We start from the raw sequence: 12002 nt of genomic DNA on the forward strand, positions 1-12002 counted from the left end.
GATGCCTATAAGGGACAGGCAGAATAAAGGAGGAAGTTGATCAGATGACAGGAAGACAGTAGAGATGGGAGAACCACAGGGAAGGCCTCAGCTACTGTTATTGCTACACTACTTCCAGCAGCTAATATTTTAGTGCTTACGATAGACCAGACACTTTTCAGAGCCCTTTACACAGATGAACATTTAATCCTCAGAATAACCTACTGAGGTTGCTACCATTATGATTCTTTTTCCAACTGAGGAAACTGAGGCACAGGGAGGTTAAACACCGCAACACAACTTGCCCAAGTTACTTAGCTGATACTGGGCTAACCTTGGATTTAGACTCAGGCAGCCTGCCTCTAGGATCTATACTCTAGAGGTCCAGTACTGCCAGAAGTTATGAATTTGTAAAAGTGAAATTCTCAATGTTGACAGCGAACTTCTTTCATTAAACACTTCAGACTCCTACACTGAGCAGCCAAACAGGACATATCTGTGGGACAAATTTAGTCCAAGAGCTGACAGTGTGACTCCTCTGGTCTATTTATTTCTTTCATTCCACTGATAAGAAAAATTATGCCAAGAGAGCTCCACCGCATCTACATTCCTCTTCTCCTAAGGCCCTCTCACCCTGTTACCTCTTATGTTTCCCAATCTTCAAAGTACAACTTAGGACCCAAGTCCTAAGGATCCTAAGGAAGGATCTCTAAGAATTTTACTATATCCCTCCCTAATGCGTATATGTGTTCTTTTTATCCTGCAGTTATTTTATTATATCACTTTACCTTTATGAAATGAGGTAGTTAATATAATGCATTTATGAGTACCCTAGTTAATATTAATTGCTTACTCAACTGTTACAGATATGTTGGTGGCGGGGTGGGAGGCAAACCTGTAAAAATATTATATTTCTATAGGACTCTGTTTAAATATAGGAAAAACCAATGTAAATAGGAGTCCACATTCTGATCCAAAGTATAATCACCTTCATAATGATGGAGTGAATTAAGTGACACCAGAGTGATTTTCCTTGGCATATCACAACAGTTTAAACCAAATATACCACTTGAAACTCCAACCTATTCAGATCTATGTAGACTGTAGTACAGGTCACGCTAAATAATTTCACTAATCAGTTAATCAATCTCCCAACCTGAGAGTTAATACAAGTTAGTAGTACAGAGGACAATGAGAAAATGGAAAGGAAATTATCTTTGTTTTTCATTTCTTAAATCACTAAAACTGAAAACAAAAGCAAAAGAACTTAGGAAGTTCTCAAGGATAGAGAATATATACAGACAAAATCCCGAGTCAACTTGAACTCAGGAAACAGGAATTTCTCCACCTGCCAGGTTGGAAAGTTCATCCATTTATTACCACCCAAATGAAATATTTTCAGCAGGGTCAAAAGGGCCTTTGTTTTGACATTTAATTCACTAGCAATGTATTTCCTACGTTAGGATGCAAAACACCTCTCACATTGTTTTTTCATTAATTGCCTTCATTTTTCAAGTTCTCTGTTTGATTTATAGTCAATTAAAAACACCCTCAAAAGCCATGACTCATGTATGTTAAGTACAAATATGATTTATGCAACACCATGGACTCCATGGATGACTTGGCTACTAACCAAGGTTGGTATCAAGGTGGCATGACCAAGAAGTGTCTTGGTGAAAGGAACTCATGGGGGAGGGCAGAAAGCAAGGAATGCAGGGTCATGGACAATCTGGCACTGGATCCATCCAAAACAGGAAAAAAGAGGTATTTTTCTATATTTTTCTGTATTATAGAGGAAGAATGAACTTGTCTATGAACAGAAAAAACACAATGTGGTAGAAATTCTCTATTTCACCCAGGTTGACGAAAGTAGATGGGAAAATTAAGTGGCAAATTTCCATGATAGGTCACCACCAACATCAACAACAGCTACAAGACACAAGACCAGAGAACTCTGGATAAGAGCCAGAGCACTGGAATCCCAGATTCAAATTTTGATGCCACCAATTATAAGCAATACAACCATGGATGAAGTGTCTCACCTAGCCCAGCCTTAGTATCCTCACCTGTAAAATGGGCACATGAGGGTATTTTCCCCCTAAGGCCTATTATGAGGTTCAAGGGGACTCTCCACACTTAGAGAGCACACAGCAAATATCGGCTATGAAGGCCACAGATGCCACATTCGTCAGCACTAGGGGTGCCTTGAAAAATTCCCAACATCTGCCTCTAATGTGTGCACACTTGTTACATTTTCTAGAAATTCTCTTTCTTTCTGTCAGTATATGCATACAGCCCTTCATGAGGAAATCTCTTGAGTTATCCTTCCTCTCCAGGGAAATGAACATACTGAAACTTTAGAAGAATATCAGAAAAGTCAAGAGATTAAGTAACATCAACCTAATGACTTAAATCAGTGATTTCCCACCAAAATGAGGTAAACAAAAACACTTGGTGCCTTTTTTACATAGCAAAATTTACTCCAATTAAAAGACTGCCTTCTCTTTTGTAGTTGGTCCTTACTCCTGTTTCGTTTGTTTTTTGATATTAATGACCTTTTAAAAGAAAAGTCTGGCCACAGTAAATGGAAGTATTCTCACTGTATCTCATTTATTAGCTTGCTTTTTTCATATTCAGACTTAGAAAAGTGTTTAAAAGTACACTCTTATCAATCCAAGATTTTAAAAAAATTCTACTGGCCCAAGAAGTTCAAATCCTAGAATCACTGATTCAGATTTTTTTTTTAATCTCTTCAGATTTTAATGTCCATGATTTGTCTTCTAAAAAGTCAGGTTTAGGTGGCCATTATAAGGATACCAAACCTATCTAAGACCTCTGAATAATAGTAATAATAACAACAACAATGGCAATAATAATACCGATAATGATAGTCATCATAATAACAGCTTCCATTTATTCATAACTATGTTCTAAGCATTTTTCCATCAATTACTGCATCAACTCTAGAAGTAAAGACTGTAATTATCCTTCTTAGAGAGATGAGGTAATTCAAACTTACAGAATTCAGGTAACTCACTCTTGGTCACGTAGCTAACATGTGCCTGTGTCATATGTTTGAACTCTAGTCAATGTGAGTTTTAAACTATATGACCTTAACCTCAATACTATAATCATTGGGAGGGTACAACTAGAGCCCATCCTTAGTAGAATTATCAAAAGGTCCCTCCCTGGGTGTTGCAAGAGGGGGCAGGGAAGAAGCTGATTCTGCTCAGTGGGAAGCATCCCCTGACAAGAAAATAAGGATGTAGTCACAGGTACATGACCTTGCTGTCCTGCTTGAATGACCAACTTCGTCCTTATCCCCATGTAGGCCCAAGTTACTCAGAGACAGTTGCCTCCTTTGTGGTCCAGTTCTGTCTCTTTTGGGAGTCTCTTTTTGACTGGGGTCACTTTGCTTTGTTAGGATCTGTGTAGAGATGGTGAACTTACACCAATACTCATGTTCCTCTACATTGCTCAGCTTCATTTGCAGTTAGCTTGGCTATGTGACTAGGTCTGGCTAAGAGTGTAAGCAGAAATGATACATGTCCCTTTTGAGCTCAAGTGGTTAAACACCTGTGGTGCCTTCCCCACCCTTTTTCTCACCCCCCTATTCTCCAGCTCAGTGACTTAAGAGTGACTCAAAGGCCCAAGATGGCAGGACCAAGTTGGAAGTAGCTTGGGTCCTCGAGTTCCTGCATGGAGGGCAGCAACTTGAAGGAGAGCTACCCAGGAAAGCAGGCAACCTGCATCCACGTGACCTGAATGAGAAATCAACTCTTATAGTGTTAGGTCACTGGGGTTGTTTCATAACAAGCCTATTTTGACTAATGAGGCTTCTTTATTAAAAGTGTAATTACACAGGTTGTATTTTAGGTGAACTCAGGTGTGGTGATTTCTCTCTGTGTATCTGTGTTTGTGTGTGTATAGTCCAAGAGGAGTGACCCATGAAGGATGAACAAGGGAGGTGAAAAGCACTGACCTGGTAGTGGCTGGTGGCCAATAAGATGTCCTTTCTGGACACTGGAAGTTGGAGACATCTCTCCCTGTAGAGGCTGGAGGATCATGAGTATGGTTTGCCTTAGTGAACAAGATGATCACAGATCCCTCCATAATGCCAGGAAGGTCTGTCTGAGCTGATATGGCAGGGCAGAATATTCTGTTCTATAATTTTTCAGGACACAAGATAGTCAGGGGATTATCACTTGGTCTTTTTCCATATCAGATGGGTGGCTGGTCAGTTTTCCAGGCCAGATATTCTTCTGGAGCCTGGGTCAGCTGGGAGGCTGTAAACAGGGTCACTATCCAAATATTGTGGTATCAAGATAGTGGCTACCAGAACTGCATGATTTTCACGTTGCAGGAGAAGCAACCCCATCAACCAATTTAAGAGAATTCGGGGTGTTGGAAACCTCTAGGGACCTCCTGCAACAAACCCCTCACAAATTCCTCCTGGAGTCCAAAGGCCTTGAGTGGATATCTCCTTTCTGAGTTTCTGCCTTCTAAACTGTCTTCCCCTTTCTTCTTGTACTTCTCATTGAAAATGACAATAAACACATCCTCCCAGCTCACCTTGTAAGACTGAGATGAAGCCAGGAAACTTTTGTCCAAGTTATCTTGAGTTGGGGGTTTTGCATCATGCTGTGAAAGCTACAATGATAAAGCTCCCCTGGTCACATTAGAAGAAATAGTGGGATGCCATGTTTTGATCCTAGAAGCTTGTTGAAAACGGCCCTTTAAAGACGAAAGCAAGTCTAGTTAGTGGAAAGGAGAGTAGAATAAAGAGTTATTTGGATGTGAAGAAAATAAAAGGCTTTAGAACAACTGAGGGAAAGATGTATCAGAGTTAACAGTGAATAAAATATTAGGGAAATAAAAGGAGTGGAGGTGACCATTAGTAACGGTTAAAGCAGAAAAAGATAAGTCATTGAGAATTGAGGGGAAAGATGAAAAAGGATAAAAGGAAATATTACCGTCTGAACAAAAAGAGCAGGAAGCCATGGATAGAATAAACATTCCCTGTAACGTGTGCTAAAAGCTAACACAGAATTGGTTGAATATAAGTCTGGGGTATGAGCAGATATACTATGTCTGTAGGGCAGAGACATTTTCAGACAAGTTTATAAAATGGTGAAAAGTGTAGACATAAATTGATTGATTATGCTGTACTTTACACTTTCTGCAAGACAAAAATTCACAATGATTGGAAGCCAAATCGCTTAAATATTGCAAAGATAAAGGAAAAATGGAAAGGGTAACTGCCATAGGAGGAGTCCAAGGTAATGTTACTAACCTGGTTTCTTTTAGCCTCTGTTATTACCTAGATCATCAGCTTATAGTTACACATCACTGAACTATCCCTAACCATTTTCTGGATCTTGGTAGTGGCCTCAAATATCTAAGTATTTTTAAACATTCTGGTTCTGCTTGATTCTTTCCAGTTTTCATCCAGATGTTAGTCTTGTGACAATATGGCCTTCATTCTGAGAGGTCACACCACTCATTGGTTTCTTGGCTAATCACATTTTTCAGAGATAGAAAGGTCTTGTGTTGGACCATAAAGAAATGCATGAAAGAAATGCATGAAAGAAACTGAGAATGAGAGGGGAGGGAGGGAGGGAGGGAGACCTAAAATGTTAGTTGGTTAGGGGGAAAAGTCCGTTCAAATTTTTGTGCTTTTTATTTCCTCTTCCATGTGGAATAGAGCAAAATACATTGCTACTGCTTCTGGAAATCCAGATTTCCCAAACAGTATTCAATAGACATTCTCAAGTCTGTGAAAACTTTCTTCTTCATTTAGGCACAATTAACCTTATTCTCAGGGTTATACTCATGACAACCTATGTTCACTGCTTTGAGATGAACTGAAAAGTATCAAACCAAATCTGCTCTTTGTATATTTTTCCCTAGTGATATACATGGACCCACAGTTTCACTGAGAAGGGGGCTAATCAGATTTTGCTGATCCAACAATTCACATACAAATTCACATATAAATTTTTAAATATCCTCAATTCCTATATCACTGACTTTTCCTGAATGTGCTATCATTGATAACCAACCTAGTTCCATTTAGCATTTACTAGCTTACACAGAATCAACAACCATAACCCACTAAATTACTTAGGGGATTAAAAAAAAAAAACTACACAGACACACACAAAACCGTGATATTGGAATGTACAGGATGGTCTAGTTTAAATGAAAAAGGTCCCCCAAAGTATGATTGTTTCCAGCTTCTCAGAGGTGAAGTAAAAGCTGTTTGGTGTCGTGAAGATTACAGAAGCAATCACATTTATGGGCCTGCTTTGCATACCAACTCTATTAATAATTTCCATACTCAGGGTGGCTTCACATTTCCACACATGTTAATATAGATGCCATTTGGGAATTGCTTGGAGAAAAAGAGAAAAAAAGAGAGAAGGAGAAGAGAAGAGAGGAGATGATGCAGATGAGAGGAGATGAGAGCCAGAAAAATGGTACCTTAAACCAAGTTCCGTTTAAAATATAGTGATTCTGACAAATAGAAGAATCAAAAGACAAATGAGAGTTCGTGATGGCCTGACCCAGGAGTCACACTCAGGGATCAAATTAACATGAAATCACATACTGGAATTCGCTTATTGTGCCAGTCCTGCACCTTGTCATTATAGACTCTAATTATTGAAATGATTTCATAGGCGTAATTGCATCAAGATGTGCATGGGCTTCACCTTGGAGGGCTCCCTTGATGCTCAACATTGTATCTTCATTATTGTGTTCCTTTCAACTCTTAAAATGTGCTTCAGCCTCACAGAACAATCCAATCGAACAGGCTGAGTTTTCTTTTCCCCCTTTTCTTTAAACATGCCAGCCACATAGCACAGGAGTGAAGGAATGTGGTTACCCTGAAAGGCAAACCTGGGACCATAACGGCAAAGGTACAGTTATCTTCCCTAAAGGGACCATAGAGCATCTGACTAAATTAAACCATTGTTTTTATATCCTTCATTCCCAAATGTTAAAGAATGGTGCTCAAGAGCCCTCAATTAAAAGCTTATTTGTCTACCATCAATTTTAAATTCATTGTGCTAAAACTAAGCTTGTTATGCATTTAGCAATGCACTCCATGCCCTCATAAAGATAAAACAATATAACACTGGCATTAAAAATAGGAAGAGATTATAACCACAGATCTGAGCAGAGCATATTTTGAGGAAATTAATTGGATTTGGGGGGATTTGAGTTTCGAATAGCCAGTAGAGGTTTCAAATCTTTCAGAAAACTGTCTTATTAGCATTAAGAATAAGAGTTTAAATTCCTATGCCTAAAAATTCCCAGAAGCTAACATCCTGCTCTCACCATTATTTTGATCCAATGCTATGTATGAGGTAGAGCAGCAATCCATAGGAAGGCAACGGTCTGTTCTCAGAATCTGCCCAAAGGAAATGGATTTCATACACTGGAGGCTTGGTGGTCCCCTTTTCTGGGAGCAGTCAGGAAATGCTTATCGGTGACAAAATACTAAAAAGAGACACACACCACTCTATTCACCTCTAAGCTGACAAAGCCCTAATTCAAGACCTTCCACCCTGGGTCAAGCAGCGACATAAGAAAAATGATCAGAAAATACTTAGTTTAGGGAATACCGTATCCTGAGTCACATTCTTAGACATCAGTGAATAGGCCAAAAGCATCGTCAAGTGACATTGCTTACAGTTTAGAATCGCCTGGTCCTCAATGAATTCAGCTGGCTGATTGATATGGAACAATTTCTGTTGAAATCCAGGAGTGCAGTCCGAATCTTCTGCAGATGTTAGCAGCAGCACCTGAGAAAAACGAAGCCATCAATATTTTAACAGCGGCTTATACGTTTGCCCTACTAACTTTTACCAAATCTGTGACTTTTAGAAACGAGCTGAGGTTTTAATTTCATTTCCCAAATTAAGAGGTAAGTTGATACCTCTCCTGTGGCTGCCAACCTTTCGTTTTGGCAATGAGATTTGGAAAACACGCAAATGGGAACAGCTGCTGCAGTTTCCATTAAGTTGTAGTTAAAGAAATAACTTCCTCAGATTTTTACACCTGCTAAGAATCTCACCATGGTTTCCACGTATGAAATTTCATTACAGAAACTGTCAATTTCATATGATGCCTGAGCTAAAACCAACTTCACTTTCATAGATGCAAAGGAACACTGTCATCGACAAAGAGGAGGAAAACGGAACTATTCCACTGGAAGTTACTTCTAACAAGAATCCAGGGCCCTGTAGACCTTCACAGTCCAATATGGTGGTCATGAGCCACAGGTGACTACTGAGCACTTGAAATGTAGCTGGGCTGAAACTGTCAGTAGAAAAATACATGTTGGCTTTTGAAGACTAAATACTGAAAAGAAAAATAAAGTAAAATATATAATTAATAATTTTTATAGGATTACATGTTGAAATGCTATTTTACAGATTGGACTAAATAGATCCACTATTAAAATAAATTTACCCCTTTCTTTTGACTTTAGTATGTTTGGCTACTAGGAAATTTAAATTTTACAATTGCTTCTGAAGGCTCAGCTTGTCTTTGCAAATCCTTGGGGCACTTCATCCAGAAGTTAAAAATTTAGGTTATATGTTTTGGAACATAAAAGTTATGTTAAAACACTCTTGGACAAGGGGTAATGAAGTAAGGTAAGAAATAGTCATAGGCTTAGTAGGCAAAGACCATAAGCAGTGTGAAGTTAGAGATTACCTCTTTTTCCCCATCTTTTATACCGAGCACCTACCACATATACTGGCACAGAGAAGATGCTCCATAATACTTATAATACAATGATTGCTAATATTTTTCAGCCTTCGCTATATGGCAAGCACTGTCCTAAGTTTGTTGTATGCATTATCTCCTTCAATCTCCACAACAGCGCTGTGATGTACTTAGCATGTTATAAGACACATTTTACTGAAAAGGGGCCTGACATTCTAGAGAGGCTAACAATCTTGCCCCGAATCACACAGTTAGGATGGGTGGAGCCAGGATCTGAATCCAGGTTTAAGTGTTCTCTGATTTTGACAGAGCTCCGCCTACACCCTTCAGGCAGGAATTTGTATTTTTTTGCCTGGGAATTTCTCTGAAACCTGTGGGAGGCTGCTTTATCTGAGTACAGCGCCAGCAGGCAGTGTTTGGAAATTCACACCCCCAAGACCATCACCATAACTGATGAAAACTGCTGTGTGAATACCCCAGCCCTCAGGTGAGATAGCGCAGAGGCAAGTGTTCTGTCTCCCACTTGGACTTAAGCAACAGTTGTCCACGGTGGTATCTGGCTTGATAACTCACCGTCCATTAGCTGCCTTCTCTTCTTTGGCTCATTTACTCATCCCTTGTTGGTATTTTTCTGACATCACCCTCCAAATAAAACTATTTGCACTCAGATCTTTGACTCAGTGTCTGCTTATTGGGAAACTAAACTTTGATACCAGAATGCAAACCCTTTTTTTTTTTAACTTTTTCTTTTGTATTTGAGTCTAGCTGATTAATGTTGTGATAGTTTCAGGTGCACAGCAAAGTGACTCAGCCATACCAGAATGCAAACTGTTAACCACTGCACACAGGCTGTTGAAGAAAACTCATTATCATCCCCACCGGTGATCTCAAAGGAGTGTACAAAAGGTTGGAAGCTGTGGAACCAGGGCTTCTCTCTAAATACCAGCTCTCTGAAATGCACTGAACCCAAGGAACAAGAGCAAGAATCAATCTCCCAAGGTTCACCATGTGGCCGGCCTGAGAAACATCAGAGGAACTGAAATAGGAGAGTCATCACCCTGACCGACATCATCCTTCTAAAATCAAAGAGGGGAAGGATGCTATAGTCGCATACCTGAGCACTTCTGTGTGTAAAGCTTTCCCTTGCCTTGAGAGCAGGCTCTGGGTAGATCACGTCTAAGGCAATCATAACGCTGACATCCCAAGTGGTGCACACAGAAAATGCAGATTCAGGACTCAGAATCATTTGCTGGCAATTATGCAAGCAGAAAATCTATAACTGGCCAACGTTAATTCAGTTAAACATCAAGTGGTCAAGGGTTGCCTCCAGGCACCTTATGCCTACAATTATACTGTTAACCTTATAATCAGCTAAATCTTCCCTCAAATCCCAGACCAGTAAACCAGTCATTCCCGAGGAACTAAGGCAGACGACATTTCTCCAGGGATCCTGAGCTAAGAATCCAAGATTGACTGAGAGTACAGGTGAGTGGAATTCCTAGTGCTTATCTCTCTGTGGCTTAGTCTCTGTCCTGGCCTCTTGGCAGGTTCTACTTAGGATTCCTCTAGAATCATAAAGGAAAAATAAACCGTTTCCAACTGCAGATGCTCAGGGAGGGTGAGAGTGGTGGGAGAACTCCCAGAGGCTCAAGGTTTTTTTTGTTTTTTTTTTTTTTGCAAATTCTTGGGTCACTTCATCCACTAGGCAAAATTCAGGCTAAAGGCTTTGTAATATGAACACACAGCACTCTCCTGGGCAAGTGTGACTTAGCAAGGTAAGAACTAGTCAAATAATTCATTCACTCTGTCCTCCCTGTGTCCATTCATTCACTTATTCCCAAACATTTATTAAACTCCTGGGATTCAGTGAGCACTTTGCTAGGTGTTGTCCTGGAGCTTATGGAGAAGCCCTATAACACAGTCATTAAAAGCATGAATTCCAGAGTTGTTTGACTTCGTTCATTCTTGGCTCTGCCCTTTACTGACTGTGCAATTTGGCATTTTTTCCCCCAGCCACTCTGGTCTCAGTTTTCTCATGTAGAGAAATATGGAAAACAAGCTGTGCATCGAGAGTGGCCATGTGGGTTCAATGGAATGATACATATAAAGCAATTAGAATAGTGCTGCACAGGATAAGCAGTCAAGAGTGTTAACTGTTATTATGGACTATAAAAGGTGAGAGGCATTAACAAATCATAATTTAATTAATTGATTAACTAAAATTAAAATTTAACTTGAAAGGAAATCATGGCTCTCTTCAGGAGCATGTAAAAGCTGGGAGTTGGGAGTCGAACTTCATCTAGAGAAATCAAGGAAAGCAAACCCACTGACGGGGCATTTCTGCTTTGATCTCAAAGATGGGTTAGAATTAGCTGGATAAATGGAGAGGAATATAGAGTGGTCTCTTTAACCAATACACACTTTGCTTTCACATGAATTTATGCCTCTCTGGATTTCATGCAGATCTCTGAAACGACAAAACTGCGTTTAAAAAAGAATCCAGGGGCTTCCCTGGTGGCGCAGTGGTTGAGAGTCCGCCTGCCGATGCAGGGGACACAGGTTCATGCCTCGGTCTGGAAAGATCCCACGTGCCGTGAGCAGCTAGGCCCGTGAGCCATGGCCGCTGAGCCTGCGTGTCTGGAGCCTGTGCTCCGCAACGGGAGAGGCCACAACAGTGAGAGGTCCGCATACCGAAAAAAAAAAAAAAAATCCAGACTAATTTAGGGCTCCCCAAAAGCTGAATGTCTGGCTGAGCACTAGTGGTAGAGCATTCGAGTTACTGCTGTTACCCCTTGATTTTTGTAGCAGATTTCAAATAGTATTCAGCTATGAGCTTACCATGGCTTCAAATTCAATAGCACTGGGTTTGGTCGTGGGATATGCAGATGCATCCCTCACTGGTCTAAGATGAGCACTCAGACATGACTCCAGAATCAGGCAGCCCCTTCTCCAATATCATCACATGTCACTCTTACAAATATAATACCTGGATATGCTTTTCCCCAAACTCTCTTTAACATTTCCAGAATATATGCTATGAGCAACATTCCAAATGCATCTTTAATGTCATGGCAGTAATGGTCTTCCTATATGGTTCTTTTGTTCATTTATGCATTAGTTTGCACTTCATAAACAATCGGCAACCAATACACCTTTGAAAGCTCAGCAATGATCAAGTTTTATGATCACCAAAGGATTTCTATTACATGAAAATTACAATCAGCCTGCTTATGAAGGCAGATTCACGTTCAGACAGACTATAAGCACAGGACAGAGCCACAATGGTT

General features: G+C 40.1%; 1 protein-coding gene across 1 annotated transcript in view; it reads right to left on the minus strand.

Moving 5' to 3' along the window:
* The window catches only part of CDH13 (cadherin 13), a gene marked incomplete at both ends in the record, with an annotated part of 1025013 nt that overhangs the window by 791226 nt on the left and 221785 nt on the right, over positions 1 to 12002 (minus strand). Inside the window, one exon of the mRNA XM_079724018.1 lies at positions 7676 to 7787. Coding sequence (XP_079580144.1) covers positions 7676 to 7787 — 112 coding nt within the window. The remainder of the gene's footprint in view (positions 1 to 7675; positions 7788 to 12002) is intronic.

Source organism: Hyperoodon ampullatus (genome assembly GCF_949752795.1).
Source record: "Hyperoodon ampullatus genome assembly, chromosome: 18".
In the NCBI taxonomy this organism is placed as follows: Eukaryota; Metazoa; Chordata; class Mammalia; order Artiodactyla; family Ziphiidae; genus Hyperoodon; species Hyperoodon ampullatus.